This window comes from Vitis riparia, chromosome 6 (assembly GCF_004353265.1).
Source record: "Vitis riparia cultivar Riparia Gloire de Montpellier isolate 1030 chromosome 6, EGFV_Vit.rip_1.0, whole genome shotgun sequence".
NCBI lineage: Eukaryota > Viridiplantae > Streptophyta > Magnoliopsida > Vitales > Vitaceae > Vitis > Vitis riparia.
Window position 1 is genome coordinate 750,219 of NC_048436.1, and position 19,154 is coordinate 769,372.

At 36.3% G+C, this 19,154-nt stretch overlaps 2 protein-coding genes across 2 annotated transcripts; both read right to left on the minus strand.

Annotated features, from left to right (window-relative positions):
- Positions 1 to 1,779: 1,779 nt before the first annotated feature.
- On the minus strand, positions 1,780 to 4,638 carry LOC117915974 (uncharacterized protein At5g41620). The gene is given in 4 exon segments (XM_034831753.1): positions 1,780 to 2,950; positions 2,953 to 3,472; positions 3,858 to 3,980; positions 4,124 to 4,638. Coding segments are annotated over 4 exon segments (1,956 nt in total). The 5' UTR covers positions 4,517 to 4,638; the 3' UTR covers positions 1,780 to 2,030.
- A 4,125-nt stretch (positions 4,639 to 8,763) lies between these two features.
- On the minus strand, positions 8,764 to 10,429 carry LOC117915723 (photosystem I subunit O). The gene is made up of 4 exons (XM_034831382.1): positions 10,265 to 10,429; positions 10,107 to 10,179; positions 9,818 to 9,997; positions 8,764 to 9,077 (listed from the first exon to the last, which is right to left on the minus strand). The coding sequence occupies exons 1-4, from the start codon at positions 10,365 to 10,367 to the stop codon at positions 8,987 to 8,989; spliced, it is 447 nt and encodes a 148-aa protein (XP_034687273.1). The 5' UTR covers positions 10,368 to 10,429; the 3' UTR covers positions 8,764 to 8,986.
- Positions 10,430 to 19,154: the final 8,725 nt, after the last annotated feature.

The following is a 19,154-nucleotide window of genomic DNA, read 5'->3' on the forward strand; positions in this document are numbered from 1 at the left end:
AATAAAAATAAAGATTTTGGTTTCCCCCTTTCTATTCAAAGGCTATTTCTACAGTGACGAGAAAAAGGAGCAAGTTTCATATTATTTGTACTGCAATATCGACTGATGCAATTGACAATCAATCAATCAAATTATACCATTATTGTAATGAATGTGATTATTTTGCCATATGAATTAATGGTCAAATCTTATTCCTAGTCACAACAAGTGCCAGCCATTTTGTTCTATACCACCGAATCCGAAATTATTCTATATGAATCTCTCGTCTCCCTCTCTCTATTTTTCTTTTTCTTTTTTTAACCTATATCTCGTTTCTTGATGAAAAGACTCCAATAATTGAATGGTTAGGTAGAGGTCGACACAAGAATATAGTTTTTTTGATATAATTAAAAAAAAAAAAAAACATCACCAATCCAATGATATCATATCATTAGGGGTGTAACATGATAAGAGTCCAATCCAACCTAAAGTTTGAGATGATTTAGGCAATCATTTATAATATTTGAAGTCTTTTCAACTTGAGCTCAATGTAAATTAGACTTAAACCAGGATTCAAGACAATCCAAATCTAACTGAAATCAATTTAGTGTTTTTATTATATATATATATATATGGTGCATATTATTTTATCTAATAATATTTATTTTTTATATATTTTTAAAAAATATATCAAATTATATTATATCACATATTTTTATTTTTTTAGAAAAACGTATAAATTTATGTTGTTTGTTGTTATCTTGAAAATTTATTCTATTTATTATTTAAATTTTCATATAAATACATTAAAAAAAAGTTTTTTAAAAAATATTATAGATGGATTTAAAAATATACAACCCAACTAATCTGACCAACCTAACTTTAACTTAAATAACCCAAACTCAACCTAAGTTTAAAGAAATGGGATTCGATTAGGCTTAAGTTGAATACTTTCGATTAAAGGTTTGATTGGGTTGAGCTCAAATTAATTATTTCTTAATTCGAGTTGGGTTTGAGTTAACCATCAAGTCAATCAACCAACCCAAGTTGCAGCCCTAGATATCATATATGTAATTTAAGTCCTATAAATTTATATCATATTTCATTGATTTATACCACATATGGATTCTATTATTTTATCCATTGCTCACATTCTAATATATCGTTGGCCTAATTGTTGATGCCTTATTCTTATTTTCTTACACCCTAATGCCCTCTATTTCTATTATGGTCTTATAGATTTGTACCTTTGTTTAACAATCCAAATTTTATCGTGTCTAGTACCAACGGCCAAGATTCAAAGTGGGATGGTTACTTTCCAAGGAAATAATAGGGCCTGTCCACATGCGAAGCAGAGAAAGTTCAATCTGTACAACGCCTCATTCCAGTGAAGGCCATGATGTACAACTGCAAAAAGGAAAAATGATGGGTTGTGTGTATAAAAGCCATAAGACTCCCAAGGCAATCCAAGATGACAAGATTTTAGTACCCTACTGGCCGCTGCTGTACTGCACATGCCGTGAACACTTTATTTTGTGGAAAGATGGATTATAGAAAAATAAAATCTCAAGAAGAGGCAACCCTGTCAAAGATCACAACTGCCGTTCCTTTCAAGGTAAAGCATCATCGACAAAACATTGCATGAAACACAGGCACGTCTGACAATTTCTTACCCAGAATCAGACCATATGAGAGTTTCTTACAATCAAATGAATCCCTTGAAGTCAGAGTCAGATGGCCTCTGAAATGGCTCCTTGTGATATGTACCGAGGCGTGAGACAGTAAGGAAAATAAAGTCTGTGAAAGAAAATAACACAAGCTACAAAACTTGAGCATATGCAGAACTCGCAGTTTTTGTACAGGGAAATTTAAGGCACTTGATTCAAAGAGAAATGTACAAAATTATATGCACATAGACATAGCCTTGGATTTCTACATTTAAGGCACTTGATTCATTCAGATACAGCAGCAGTTGGATAGACTGGTATGTCTCTTAGGAGACAAGTGAAGTTAATATCAAGGAAAAGAAAGACATGGGCACGAAAACCTTTTTATTGTTTTGAATGTGCTAGGGCCTGCCGCTCACCCCTGGTTCCTGCCACCCTCACCACCCTTGAACCACTCCCCTGCACCACTGCTAAACTTTCCAGAACCACACTGCTACAGTCCTGCAAAGGCGAGGCTTGCTCCCATTTTCGAGTTGGGCTGGCGAAGCCTTGGATGGATGACACTTTGGAACCGGACAATATGTGGTCTCTGAGGCCTTTCACTGATTTATATCTTTTGATTTCATCTTCATAATCTTTTCTCCGGGCTTCTGAATCATGCTCAGCTGTTCTTCCCTTGTCAAAAGCATATGAATTCTCTTGACTTATATTGTCAAAGTCCCATTCCATACCATTGGAAGTCACTCTTTCGAATGATATGTTTCCCCATTGTATTTTCCCAGATGTAGGTTTTCGACCTCTGATTTCTCTATCAACCGAAACCCTGTTGGAGTCATCCTGAGCCTCAGTCCCGCAAGCATAACTCCACATGTAGCTCTTGCTGCTGTTGTCCATGTTTAATTCAATGGAATGGAGATCACTTTCTGCTGAGTCATCTGCTTCGCACTCTTCTGCATTTTCCACTTCCCCATCATCCTCTTCTTTCTCCCGGTCCTGACATAAGTCCATCAGTGCTTTCCGTAGATAATCTTCCAACTCTTCACTTCCATTGGGATTTGGGGAACCATTGTTTTTATCATTGCCACTTTTGCTTCTCAGGTAGGCCTCGAGCTCATGTCTCAGCTTGTCCACAGCTGCATTCTTCTCTTCAAACTGATATTTAGCCTCTGAAAGCTTCATCTGGACCCTCTCCTCACGCAACACGTCAGCCAGCTGAAGCATTTCCCTCTCCTTCTCAACCTCCTCGCGAACTTTTGCAGATTCTCTCTTCAGTTCTTCCACCTCAGCTCTGTCTTCTCCAATACCTTGGCAAGCTCATCACACATTTGTTCTAATATATCTCTTGCCCTCTTTTCACTCTTGAGTTCTTTTAATGCCTTGGACAGAGATGCCTTAATGTGTCCCAGTTCTTCACCGAGCTTCTTGTTCAATCTCTCTGTTTGTCTCCTCAGCTTCTTCTCTACATCAAGCTCTCCAGCTATGGATGCAATGGCCTCACGAATCCTAGCTCGCTCCTTGCTTTTCCAAGCTGCCTTTTCTTCTGCAAAATGCTTCATGAGGTAATTAATTTCATCACGATTAGACCTCTGTTCCCGGATCAATTGATCAACCTGGGTTCGGGCTCGATCCAGCTCAAGACGTAGGGCAGAGACAACCGGTATGCTTGATGAATTCTTCTCTTCCAGACCCCAAATACGGTTCAGAACTTTGAGAAGCTCTTTAGATGTGGCCAGACCATTACTAACATCCTTCAACCGAGTCTTAACTCCAACTATGCATCCAGAATGAGTCCTCCCTCTAGATTGAGTTTCAGTCTGCATTGGATCCTGTATTCATAAATTCACAAGCACTTTAAACAAGTGCTCAAACAATAGCAATACCAATCAAAATTCAATTCTCCAAGAAATCAGAAGCCCATTTCTGGTTTCAGAAAAGGGCTTTTCAATTGGCTTTCTTTTCACGCTAATTATTCCCAGAAATCGTCTTGGTTTCAGCCTACACACCAAAACAGACTGTGCAACTGTTGTACACCTAAATTCAGAAACTTGTTTTCCGAAATACGGTGAATTAAACAAAAATCTGGAGAATTGAACAGGATCCGGGAAACAACATGATATTTTCATTTTTCTTTTTAATTTTCCTTTTGCACATGAGAAAACTGTTTCTCTGAAAATGACACTAAACATGCCCTAAACATGAATTTCAATTTACCTCCATGAAACTGGCAGTGCTGAGAGAGTCCAACCCTCCCAAATTACACTCAGTCGTCTGAAGCTTCTGAGAAACCGCCGACCTTCTCCTCCGGTGGCTGCCACCTCTAGATCGATCCATTCTCTGCACAATTCACCACCAAAACACGAAACAAAAATTAACCTTTTTCAACCACTCAAATCAACGCTCACAAAGACTCATACTCCAACAAGTTGCAGCAAAAAGAAAGAAAGAAAGAAAGAAAGAAAAAACCAACGGAACCCCACCTCCGAAAACGGACTGTGCGATGGATCCAACAAATGGGGCGGCAATAACTGTGCTGACCTCGCAACCCTCTCCTTACTCCTTGACTCTTTCTGATTCCTCATTTCCTTCACGTCATTGATTTCCCACAGAGTAGCTGCCAGTTTCCGCGCAGACACCGACGCCTCTTTCCCTTTTGCAGCGCTCTCAGCCGCTTTCAGCGCCGAAGAAGGCGATCTCGAGTTCACCTTCCACGTCGGCACCGGGGTGCTCGACCCGCCTCTCTTGCCCACCAGAATTGCGCGCTTAAACCTGTACTTGTGTGCCAAAGAAGACGACGATGAAGAAGAGCACCCCCGCTTTCTGATCTTGCACCGCCCTCCAACTCTCCCCTCCATGTGCTGCTGCCTCAGCATCTGCCAACCTTCACTCGTTTGTTGGTCTTTTAGCACCTCAAGATAATTGTTGCTGTCCAAGTGCCGCACAAATGCTTAAAGAAATTTCCCACCAAAATCCTCATAAACTAAGCGCATACTCTCTTCAGAGAAGGACGTGGATGGACGACACGTGAGATGAAAGAATGGATTAATCAGAGACGTGCATGTGTAAATGAACGGTCAGAATCTTGACTAGGTTCCCTGGATTTTTCTTCTGTCTTCTTCTCTCCACATTTATTTTGCTTATCCGTCCCTGTACTACTGACAAATTTGTGAAAGGACCTCTTTTGGATGGCGATGTCTTATCAATTTGAGGTTGATGTTACGTGGAGGCCATATATTCAAGTCCAACGTTATAATTTTAAATGATGACGTCACAATTTCTAACATCCATTAAATGTCTCCGAAAATAACGGCACAATTCATTTAATAAATATCATCCTAATAATAAATGCATCAAATTGTACGTTAAATTGGATAAACGCTTGACCCAAAGTCCCAAACATGACCTCTTTTAAGTAACATAGACGAATTAATTTATTTGATTAATGAGACAAGAAGTCACTTTTATTAAGGGTCTCCATAGCCATAATGCGTCTGCTTTAATTTGCTTGAATCAAGAAGTGTACTTTAGATGCCGAGAAAGAAAAGTTTAGAAGCAAAATAAAATGCAGATGAAAATAGGATACAAATTGAAATACATAGAAAGATAGGCAGAGAATGGGAAAGAAGAGAAGAGGGGGTGGGGGGAGTAATAATTGTGGGGGAGGCAAATAATAGGGTGCCAGTACATCCATCAATCAGTGAGTCGTGTAACCACACACATGGGAAAGTGTTTGATAAATTTGAGGCCACGAGGTGGGCCTCCCACTGCTCCATTACCACTACCAACGGCTCTTTCTCTTCTATTCTGTTGCGATTTTCTTCGCTGTATCCTTGTATTAGCACCCACAATCCGATAGAATTTGAGGCCCCCACATCCACCCTCTCCTCACCTCTTTGTTTCTTTCCCCAAAAGAAAATATACACGGGATGTCTGTGTTAGAAAAATTTTGATATGTGAGATCTTTCTGATATGGGAAATAGTATGATTTGTGATGATTTGTGATGTTGTATCAAAATCAACTTTTATCTCTTGTTTTGATGCAATGACTTGATATTTGGAATGAGCTTTTCTCTAATCTTGTGCCTTGTTTGGATCTCAAATGGTGCATTGACGTGATTAAAGTGCGGTGTGCGTGCATGTGAAGTGTTTTGGATCCACAAGTTGTATCGAAATTGTTTAATCTATTTGAGTGGATGCCTATCTTCCTTGGTGTTGAAATCCAATGCTTTGAGAACTTCGTGAATAAGCTGCATTTTAACATAATTTGTTTAAGGACAACTTCATTTTGAAGTTGCTACAAACCCAATCCCAATCCTTGTGTTTAGTGATGAGTTGTGATGATGACCAAGGTTGAAACATTGAAGATGTAAGTGAATGAATGTTCATCTTTGACAATTATCATAATTCACTAGGACAGTTATCATCCCAATTTGAATAAGTTTCATTTCACCAAATTTATACCCAGGGGAATCAAATTTTTAGGTCTGTACCCTTTCAAGCTCTCTAAGGGACAAAAAAAAAAAAAAAAGTTGGATTTGTGGGGGCATTATAACTGACAATCCCGTCATTGTACTAATAAAGTTCGATTTGATTCAATGATATAATTTGAATTTAACATATTTTCCAAAAAAATAGGATTAATCAAAACCACTCAATTTAATAAATAAATAAAATTTTGGATGAATTAATATATCATGAATTTAATCTAAATCGATTCATTTAATAATTATATTTGTCTTGAGTGTTGAGTTGTAATGACAACTGAGCTTCGAACATTGAAGATATATAACTTATAAGTGAATGAATGTTGTTCATCTTTGACGATTATCATAATTCAATAAGATAGTTATCATAACAATTTGAATAAGTTCCACCAATAACAAACCCCCCACCCCCCTCATTTACTATAAAGTTTGAAATGATTCATTGATATTATTTGAATCTAGCTCGTATTCATAAATTAGGGTCCATAAATATGGGTTAATTTAAATAACTCAATAAATAAATATTTTTTGATGAACTAATTATGAATATATCCCGAATTTAATTCAAAATGATTCATTTAATAATCATATTTATTAACTTTATTATGACTTTAAATTATTTAACTCATACTAGATTTATTTTAAATTTGTTTTTAAATAAATTATTCAATTGAATCATAAATATATTTTATTGGAATATTTATTATATAGATTTATATAAAACATAATTATTAAATATAAGAACTTAATTATTAAAAATATGCTAAATAATTATAGATCAATAACTTGTTTAATAATTAAATCATATATTGATTTATATTTGTAATCTAATTATTACTTGTATCATATTTGAATTAACCAAATTTTCATGATATTTAAGGTTCGACACCACACAAATACAACCCATCAACATGAAACTTCATCTCCACTCACATGTAATTTGAAATATTAAAAATAAAATTAAAACATTTTGGATCCGTTTGGATACTCTTTACATCTTATAAAAAAAATTATATAGAATTATCATTTCTTTTTGAAAATTACTTTAAAACATTTTAAAATTTAAGGTAATAATTTATTTTATATCTGAATTTTTAAAAAAATTTATAAAACTATTATTTTTTCAATATAAGCATAATTTTACTATTTTCTGGTTTTAAAAATAAAAAATAGGAAATATATTTGAGCCAATAATTATATGGCTGCCTAATTTCCTTCTTTTTTTTTTTTTTTTTTGAAAAGTCATAATTTTTAATGGATTCAAAGAAAATCTTAGTATAAAAGAATTTAATTATTCCAATAAAAATAACAAAGGCATTATATGTATTTTTGTTTAAAACTTTTTTTGGTATTTTACATGGTCAAAAATCTATATCAAAGGAACATTTTATTACTTACAAGTAGTATTTATTCATAAACAAAAAGTTTCTACCTTTTTAATTAATTTTTATGGGTTATTTGATTAAAAAGGTTGATTGAAAACCCAAAATTTAAAATTTAACTCTTCACAATTTCTCGGTCTCATTTTGATAAAAATGTCATCATTTTTTTCTTATAATAATAGCCATTTAAAAAAATAACTACATATAAATACTTAAAATAGCAAAGCATTTAATTACAAGTTTTTTAATTGATATATTAATAATTAAAATTATATCAAAATAAATACATAAAATGAAAAATTGAGATGAATTTCATAATAATCTACGCTAGATGAAAAGGATTTTGAAAATCGGTGGAAACTTATCAACTACCATTTTTCAAAAAAAGATTTTTCTAAACAACTTAAGCATTTGAAATTAGGGATGACAATGAGACAGGTTCCAAATGGGTTAACCCCATCTCAATCCCGTCCTATTTATTTAAAATAATTTTCATCCCCATCCTATTAAAAAATTTAAACAGGTATAGAAATATATATATATTGAAAAAATAGAATTTTTTTAAAAAATATATTTAATTTTTTTAATTATATTAAAATAAATATATTTTATAAATAATTAAAATATTATAATTTCTTATAACTTATTTTATTGAAAATTAATTTTTTATTATATATATATATATATATATATATTAAAATTAGGAAAATATAATAACATAAAATTAATTTTATATATAATTGGGAAGGAATGAGACAAGGTAATACCTAAACCCTCAAATCCATCCCGAGTTTTAAAAAATTTTAAATATATCCCTAATTTATTTTATTTAAATTTCAAACCCATCATATTAGGAACAAATAAGTATTCAAAAAAACTCACTCCATTACTATTCCTATTTAAAATGATGAAAATGAGAATCAATAAATTGGTTGATTTCTATTCTAACTTTCTTAAATAATTTCCTCAAAATCTTATTTTAAATCAAGATGTTTATTTAATTATGTATTAATTTGGACTGTGTACCCCTTAAATTAAAGTTATTTTCTTCCCTTTTTCTACCTTCTCTCCGCTTTGTAGAAAGTGAGATTTGTTTATAAATGATTTGACTGATATCATATACTTTCTGTAGCATGAGAAGGATAGATATTTTTTGAAATAATGACCCATGAAGCCTCTACCCATTGCCCTTATCTCCTTTTTCTTTTCTGAAATTTTCTTTAGGAAAAGGCAAAAGAATAATTCTTGGCCAAGTTGAAAAGCAAACTCAGAAATTATTTTCAAACATGGGGACTAAGACACAAGACAGAAGCAAAGATACAAGGCAGTAGGCAAGAAAGGAAGAAAGAGACAGTTTTTCTTTTGAACAGAGTTTAAAAGAAAGAAAGCTAAAGGAGGAACTGAAATTCAAGTACTATTGTACATAGATAGACAGCAGAAATTAAAAAAAAGGGGGGAGAGGGAGAGAGAGATCTTCTCAAAAGTAATCCTCAGTCCTGCCCTTGAACCCAATTTGCCCAAAAGTAAGGCAGAGGAATAGACCAATGTGCCATGTGACCATCCACAACCTGTTGATATTCAAGTTTTGAAAAAATTAAAATAAAAACCATCCACAATATATGTTAGATAAGGTATGGATGCAATGGATCAAACAAGAAGATCATTCAATGGGTCCAATTTCACACTAGGGTCCAGTTGAGAGCCTGTTTGGGAATTTCCCAAATTGGCTTGTAGTTGTTGAGATGGTGGCACTGGGCCAATTGAGTAGAGTCGGCTTGGAGTTGCAGGCTCTATCATTAGAAGTATGTCTAGTGAGGTTAGAAAGGATGTCTAGTGAGGGTTTTTTTAACACTTTTCAATTAGTGGAAGATGGGTCATGCTTAACCATGAGACTTAAGTCTTAGCACCTTCTTTTTTTTTTTTCAAAAAATGCCAAAAGTTTCTAGGCTGAGATGATGGGGTAAGGCTTGACCCGTTTGCCTGCGTAGGGCCGGGCTTCGTAATGGTATTATAAATGGGCAAACACAGGGTATTGGGCTGGACATAGGCTTAGGTTTGTTGAAGTTTGGGCTTCTTTAGAATGGTGCAATCTATAATTCATGGGGGCCTCAGGCCCAGAATTTTGCCAGAGTGTTACCGGTACGAGTTGAATGAGGAAGGTCTTCTTTCGCATATGTGCCAAGTTTACATATTTAATGGTAAACAATTAATTTGATGGATGGTTAGGAGCAAAATTGAAAATTGAGAGGTCCCTATATTAGCCATAACATAGGAGGAAAAGGTAGGAAGAGATGGAAAATGAACTGACCAAAAGGGAGAAGTGAGAGCAGGTCCAGTAGGGAAGTGAGAGAGCTCGGTTCCAATGCTGGAAAAGAAAAGGCCGGTGAGACTGTTGCCATCGATGGCCGGTATGCTTGAAGGTGCCAACCACGCTATCAGCCCAAACCCAATCACGTTCAGATCCGTCCGAAGCCAATCTCTCTCAAAGCTATCATCCAACACATCCAAACCCCATCCATCATCAGGATTCAGTCATTAACTCTAAGCCCAATACATGGATCTCGATCAATTTATACAAGGAGTAATTGATTAGTTACCAAGTAAACTTTCCTCCACAAGCTTTCGCTTGCCTCAGGGGGTTCCTAGGCGCCACTGGGGCCTTCACAAATCCTGGGTATCAAACATCTCCATTATAACTCAATGGATCAACGGTATAGATGTCTCAAATCGGCTAAGACTTAAGCTTTATGCGTACCTGAAGTGAGGTGTGTCCTCTTTAAGGAAGAGGAGCGAGCAGGGGACAATGAGGAAGACCCGAGGCCTATGACGGTTGATGCAGCGGCCATGGTGGTTGCCATTTCTTTTTTCCTTCTCTTCTTTGTGGGTTTGAGGCTAAGGTTGGAAGTTCAAGTGAAAGGAGCAGAAATGTGAGGGTGGTTTTGTCTTGCGATATGTGATGGAGAATCTATGGAAGAGGGAAAGAGTAAGATTTTGGAAATGGATATAGATCAATGATAATATGCCATGTGGAATTTCATGGATAGAGTGGGGTTCGTGGTTGATAATTTTGATTCTTAGGGCCTCAGGCGCCACTGATGCGCGTGACAGCTACTCCAGCGACATGGACCTAGGCCCAGCTCCAATCTTTTATCCTATTGCAGCCTGGTTCAAGCCTCAAGTAGGTAGGGGACACCAACAAAGACCACAGCATTCTCACTATATATATATATGAGTTGAACACCCACAAAAACTATATCACAAATTTGACCATGCTACACCAATCTTTGATACTTTGATTCAGTAACACTCTGGAATTATAGAGAGTATGATGTACAACTCGCACGCCCACCAAGTAGAGGTTTTAATTTTTAAAAAGACCTATCATGGACAACAGGTTATTCGAATCTCAGGTCCAATGGGCTAGCCCCAGTTAAGTCACTGGATTGCTTAATTATCAGACATTGGTTGTGGAGTATCCAAGCAGACTCACCCGAAAATATTCCCTTACAAAGATGACAGCTTCACCTCACTTCTCCTAAGTTTGACACGTCTAGTTTAACACACTTAGGTTGTGTTTGAGAAAATGATTTTTTTTTTTCATTTTTTTGATTTATTATAAAAATGACTTGCACTTATACTTGTACTTGTGGATTCCTTTGCAAAATAGTTTTTATAATACTTTTGCATTCTTTGAGAATTTGAATCTTAGTTTTTGTTTATTAAAAATACATTTTTGTCTAGTTATGATCATTTCAAATTTTTTTCGTTCATAAGAAAATATTGAAAGAGAAGAGGTCAATCATTTATTTTTCTTTCTTAATTTTTTTTAATTTTTTTTTTTTAAGATAAGTTTTAGAATCTTCAACATTCGAAAATATTTATTTTATTTCTTCGAGTTCTTTTTCAAGTTGTTAGACTTTCTTTTTGAGAAAAACATTTTTCAAACCAAGTTTCTCAAAATCTTCATACAACTCTTCAAAAGCATCATGTATAACTTCAAGCTAATATTAGAGTTTAAGTTATCAAGTTTATCTATTGTCATGAAGCACATGTTTGTCACTTATTTCTAATTTTCTTCTTTGGATAATTCATCTTCACTTTCACTCAAAGTAGTCATCATTACCTTTTGCTTTCTCTTATTGGCCTCACTTTTAAAAAGTGGACAATCATATTTAATATGCCCCAGTTTCTTGCACTTGAAGCACACAAAGTCTCTTCTCTCTTCTCATCTCTCATTGTCACCATTGAATGAAAATTCCTTTATAGAGGAGTTTTTTTTTTCTTTTTTCTAGAAATGAATTTCTTCCTCTAAACTTTTCACTCCTCATGAACTTGCTGAATTTTCTTGTGATGAGAGTTGAGTCTTCATCTTCTTCACTTTCTTTTCCTTCTTCAACTTCTTTTTTTGCCTTAGTTAAAGCCTTGAGAGCTATGCTCTTCTTCTTTTTGTTTTCTCCTTCTTGTTACTTTTTTGCCAAAGTGATCTCATATGTCATCAATGACCCTATGAGCTCCTCCAAAGGTAGCTTAGTCAAATCTTTGGCTTCTTGAATTACAGTGACATTTGCATCTCATTTTGATGGAAGTGACCTCAAGATCTTCATCACCATCTCTAATTCCTTGTAGGTCTTTCCCAAGGCTTCAAGACCATTGACAATGTTGATGAACCTAGTAATCATCTCAACAATAGTTTCATTATCTTTCATAATAAACAATTCAGAACTATGAACAAGTAAATTGATTTTTGACTTTTTAACTTGATTTGTTCCTTCATAAGTTACTTCAAGTAATCTCCAAATTTTAGCCCATTTGCATTGACAGATTTTATTATATCCATTTCTATCTATAGCACATTGCAAAGTTTAAACGACTCTAGCATTTAATTGAGCATTTCTCTATCACGCTCATCCCATTTTTGTTTGGGTTTTGGAACCATGACCTCATCAATTAGTTTTGAAGGAATAGTTTAGTCATCTTCAATGACATTCCATAAGTCTAAATCAGTTTATTGTAAAAACCAAGTCATTTTAGTTTTCTTATAGGAATAATTGGTTCCTATAAAAAACGGGGGTTTATTGGTTGCAAAACTTTCAATATGAGATGAACTTGATGGATTAGTCATTACCTCTTAGACGGTTAAGTCTTAAACAAGAGGCATAGCTCTGATACCAATTGAAAAAATAAAGGTTAATTTTAATTAGGAAAACATCCAAGAAGGAGAGTGAATTGGATTTTAAAAATTCTTTTTCAAACACAATAAATTCAAGTAAAAGAAACACAAATATAAAAAGATGAGGTTAGAGAGAGAAAACTTATATTTTATAATGGATTGACGCCCCTTACCTACATCCACTCTCCTTAAGCTCCTAACCAAGTGAGGATTCCATTGGTAAACCTTCCGAGTAATCTCATTCCAAACTCCTCCGTGAGTAGGAATCGTTCTTGGGAAATAGAACCATCCAAACCATAGTTTCGACTCTTTCCACTCTGTGAGTTGGTAGTGTACCAAAGGTCACTCCTCCAATCACTCCAAACATTATTGTGAGTTGGTAGGATTTATTTATTTATGATCCACCAATGTGAGTTGGTAGGATATTACACGTGTCTAATCTTAATTGGATTTCGGCCAGAAAATAGCCACGTGCCTAATTGGCGTTGATGGGCCAGCATGTGAAACATGTGGGACAATAATTTTATCCCATGCTACTGCCCTCCAAGCCCTCACCATGTGCAACTTGTTCGGACTCCTTATAGATTGTTAGCCTCTACACTTTAGTACCGGAAACCAACAAAGTTGTCTTCTTGTCATTTGACCATAAAAAAAACAACCTATTTTGTGTAATATTTTTAAGAAATAAGATTTGTGAAAAATATTAAAAAAAAAAAAATAAAAATTGTATATCCATTTAACATTTTTTTATCATCAAACAAATAAATAAATAAATGAAAAATATTTTTGTTAAATTTTTTATTAAGAATGTCAACATTGAAGATAAGGAGAACTCTGAGGGGTAGCTCAGTAGGTCCAGTCTTAAGTTTGCTCCCCAATGGTCACCCGTAAGCTGGTTCGGACATCTATGATTATAAAAATAAAAATAAATGAATAAATTATCCTCATGTACTGATGTAACATGAATCCTCACTAATAAGATAACCTCTCAAAATAAGATCTCTGGACCACTGCCCATAAGGTGAATAGGGTGGAAGAATATGACAATCCTCCATGTAGTGATGTGTGAAAAACCACCACTCAAGGTGAAACAAGGATAACGTCGAGTAAGCAATGATGAAAGAAATGGCAGAGAACAAATATCACAAGTAGTGATATGTGATATCGGAAAATAGTTATGAAATTATGTCCAAGTGGAAAATGTCACAATAAAGAGTGAGGAATGAGGCTTGAATATGTATGTTAGGTTTGGAACTCATGATTTATCCAATCATAGCATGCAAGCACTACGGGGTCCCCAACTCGGTGTAATAGGTAAATGAGGTGATGAAAGAAAAGGTTATGTGCTCGTGTGAGGCTCAATGGGCTAGCAACAAGTAACTCTATATGCGAGGGTGAGAAAGTAAAAAAGCTCCTGAAATGATGGTCACCCATCCTATGACCACAACCTCGAACATCGTGCTTTCAAGATCTCACATGACTAATACTAAAGACTGGCATCCATCAAACACGGTCATGACAACTCCTCTAAAATCATGTGAAAGCTCCCACTAATGCTTTGTAATAACCATCAATGTCCTCTGACGATCTCCTTACTTTATCATCATATGCCACTTGCCATTGTCTCATAAAATCAGTCTCTCTGATCATACCAAAACATTTGAAGTCATGTGCAATGACTCAAATCTGGATGCTCCATGACGACCCCTCTACCTCAACAATATCATCAAGCAGTCAAACCACTCTCTCATTGTGATCCAGCTATCATCATGCAAAGCTCGCCTCAAGTCTGACCATCTCAAACTCTACTTTGTCAGATCAAGGAAGGAATGGAAAGAATAGGCAATGGTACTGTAATATGCTAAGGCGTACAATGGATGGTAAAGTCGTATAATGGTACCAAGGGGTGGTGTCATGTCAGGCTCAAAATGGGTAGGTCATCAAGTCTAAAAAGTCAGGGTATGGATATAGAAATTGTATTACTCTGATCAAAAGGTGAAGTGGGTCACCATCTCAAACTCACTAGTCGATCTCCTAATCCTTAGGTCAATAGGCTCAATATCCTTCATGATAGGTCAGACCCAAGTGATCATGATGTAAGTGAAATATGTCTCATATCGAAAGCATAACACACATCAACACAAGATATGTAAAACATACTCGTGAGAAAGAAAAGAACATATACTTAGGATAAAAAGATCATATCACTAAATGAAACACTGAATACATCATGTGTGAAACAGTAAATGACTACAAACGACTGGACTCTCAACATGAACTATAAACAATGACTCTGAACCAAACTGGACTTAACAAAACAAAAATAACTCTGATGAACTAAAAACCGAACTCAACAAAACAAAAAAGACTCTGATGACGACCATAATTAGAATGAAAAAAAAAACGCTCTAAGCTGAACTACTGCAAAGTAATGTACCCATGTCGACTGAGTCAAGTCCTCAACTTGGAAGATCCCGAAATACCATATGCCATCAGTACCATCAATATTCAAATCAATCTACTAAAGACTAGGAGGAGAAGGAACTGCATGAGTAGAATGCAGAGGCAGAAGACTGATGGTCACACTTAGCCCAGCCAAGTTGACCAAACCTGAATTAATCAAGTCTTGTATCGCATGATGGAGTGTCGAACAACGCTTAGTATCATGTCCCTGAATCTGATGATATAAGCAGTGCTCATGTGAATGGAAATGAGGAGGAATAAGATGTGGAAAGGGGCGCGGCGCCAAAGGAACAATCAATCCAACGTCTCTGAGCTTCTCGAAAGCTTTAGTCAAAGTCATGTCCAATAGAGTGAACTATCTCACGGGCCTCTATGCATATGGTCTAGGTGGCAGGTGAGTAGTGGCTCTCGGATGTAATGGTCATGGTTGCATGCTAATTTGAGCAATGTAAGGCTGTTGAACATAAACCGACTGATATTGATACTGTGGATGAAATAAATAAGCCCTGACTGTCGGAGACCTGTAAGATGAGTGATGTGCAGGCCTCTGATGTTGATAGCTAATAGCACCAACCTCTTCAGATTTGGTAGATGATCCAACCGGCTTCTTCCCCTTACTGTAATGGGAAGGAGCAGTGTCTGTCCATAATCCTCGAGCAATGGCCTCCTCAACACTGAAAGCTGCATGAACCAGACTCTTAAGATCCTGAAATGGAATGCCCACAAGGTGCCTAGTGAACCTCAGCTATAAGTTCCGAAGAACCATATCAATCTGATCTTGCTCCTTAGGTCGATCTATCATACCAGCCACTTTTGCCCTCCAACGACTAACAAAGGAAGAAATAGACTTATTTGGTCTCTGCCTGGTGGCCTCCAACTTTCGTCTAGATACATCAATGTCGGCACTAAAAGCGAACTGAGTCAGAAACTCATGAGCCACATCCTCTCAGGTGCGAAGTCTCGAAGACTCAATTGAAGCAAACCATCTTTGATCTGCTCCACTGAGTGACATAGGGAAGAGGGCCACCAACTGTGCATCATCTATCTCGTGCGCTCTCATGATTGTGTTGTATAGTCTCAAGTGGATCTTGGGACAACCAATCCCACAATAGCGTTCAATGTTTGGAATGCGAAACTTGGCGGGCAAGGTAGCCGCTGGTATGCCATCTCTATCATCCTAAGTCAAACCACCATCCTGCAATCTGATCTGTCTCATCCTGGACTCAAGTCTCTCAACCCTAGCCTCCTGCTCGACCAATCTAGTATTATCAGTAGTGGGAACAATGGGGGGTGGCACTGTGACAGTAGGTGGTGGAATGGTCTCATAATGATATGCCAGATGGAATGGAATACCAAGTAAAACCCTAGGTGGAAGAGCCCGTGCTGTCTAAAATGCATGAGGAACTGTCTCATCAATGACCATGCCAACTAGATGAGGATCCTGACGAGAACTCTCTATCTGATCCAAGCGTCTACTGACTCCTACCATGAACTCCTAAATAGAAGCAAGTGTAGAAGCTAGCTCATCTAACATCTCAATTGAACTATCCAAACTTTGGTGTGAATTTGCTCTAATCAACCGACCTTCAACTCTTCTCTAAGAATGTAACTCCAAACTCAACCAACTCCTAAACTAACTCCCTACAATGCAAACAAAATGGATGAAGGACACAATATAGAACCCTAGAAGACAACCGAACAACATGTAAGCACATGGTCCTGTGGTGGCAATCCAAAATCTGGAAGAACTCTAGAGTCATAAAGGTGTCCACTGTGAGATGGCTACAAATGTGACTAGAGAATTCCCATCAACAATCCAAGATGAAAGAGGTGTGAAAAACACGCTGTCACGAGATTGATACTCCATTTATAACCACATATCCTTGACTCAACCTTCAACCCGAGCTCCATGAAGAGAAAAAAAATAAAGTGATCAAGGCAAATCTCTCGAAAAGCGTGTAAATGTGAAAATGTGTCTTTCACCATTTCATAATGAAAATATGAGCATCGAGTCGAAAATCAAATCAAGGATCAAACAAAAAATGAGATACTGAGCCGTGATAGGTATATAGCCTAAAAAGATGATCAATGAACATATCCTAAAGCATCCAACAAGTGACAACCAATCGAAAGGATGTGTCAAGCTAAGAAATGAAAATGAAAGCCCTAGGGAGAAAACATGCTAAACTCATCGAGTGAAAAGCAAGAATCTAAGCCGACAAGGCAATAAGTAATCCAATTGATACTCAAACTCATGCCAATCTTTGAACACTCTCAAATGGAAACCCAAAAGAAAAAAAACACTGAACCTAGGTGGTGACTAAAGCTACTCTAAAGACTCTCAGATGCACCCACATGTGAGGAAGAAATCATAATCAAAGGATTTAAGCTCATCCTATAAGGTCAAAGTGGCCCTAAAGGGAAAATGATAAACTTTAAAAGGTCCCTAGTAGAAGCGATCGTACCCTCTAACGGTACGCAACCCTCTGCACGCCTTCAAAGAGATGGGACGCTTCCATGCAAGGTGGTCATCACCTCAACACATGCACTACCTCACATCTTAGGGCGTTTCCTATGGCGAAGGCTCTCCTAATGGCTGGTGCATCTCACAACTCTGATCACTCATTGACGATTTAAGGTGCTCAGTGAGTGGTGTGGGTGCATCCGAAAATCCTATGAAACTAAGAGAAAACACACTGGTTACACAAATATCCTGAAATTTAGATCTGGGCTATACAAGTCTTCAAAGTTCGGATTCCAATTAGCATCGTTATGTTGACCACCTCCAGAATGCTCCCAAACATAGATATAGCCCATCGCTAGACCCGACTCCTAATCACTAGCTCGGTCGAAAAGCAAACAAAGCAACAAGTCTCATATCAAATATGAGATCAAGGAAAACAATGTCAATCGAGACTAGAGACTTGGAAATAAAGGGATAAGTGTGTGTCCCTCATAAACAAGCAACTCCTGCAATCACATGGAATGAGAGAAGTCATACAATAGACAGTCATGCAAAATAGGTATATATCATCCAAATCTACACACAACTAATCGAGATGAATATCTAACAAGGATAACATGCTCCATAACAATCATGGTAATATACAACCAAGAAAATCAATCATGTCAAGATAAATGAGATAAGCAACAAGAAAAATGTACATGTCAAGGTGAGCAAAGTGATTATACAACAGAGTCAATATGAGAGGAAAAATGAAATGATAAATCAATATAATCAACGTGTCAATGCCTCAAACGAATACCATAATTAGTCATGCATCAAGGATAGTGATGTCAAGAGCTCTTAATATATGATAAACAATCAAGCAAACAAAAGCATAAAGAGAGGTAGGTACCCTCTGATCGACCAATCAAACGTCATATTTGCCTCAACTCAAGTTCAAGCTTGACCCTCTAATTGATCCCCAGTGGAGTCGTCATTTTGTGGACCCCCTATTTCCTGCTCATACGCTTCCACTCGATGGCGAGCTCGCTTTTTATTTTGAAAAATGATTTTATTTTTAAGAAAATGACTTAAAGTCGCCACTTATTTTAGCTTTTTTTTTTTAAGGAAAAACAAAATAAAAAAGAAAACCCTAAATGTGACTCTTTATTTTGGAAAATGTGGTCTATGAAAAACCAGATCGGGTTCGGGAGTCAGGTTACTTATCGATAAGGTATGGTAAAAATCGTAGCACCCCTCTAAGTCCCTAAAGATGGGTCTCTACTAATAAAATGAGGTAAGTACGACGTTTGATAAGTAAATCAATGAATACCAAATGAAAATCACAACAAAATACCCGAATGAATATGAGAGGCAAAGAACGTACCTGAGTGATGAATCGATTTATTTCATGGGAAGCAAATGTTAGTGAACAAACATAGAATAATCGTGTGCGTACCATAGAACATAATAAATCCATCATGTATAGCAATCAAATTGATCAATCAATCATAAAATCACGTATGTTGGGCCCCCACCCTAACCCGATTTTTCTCTCCGTTGCCC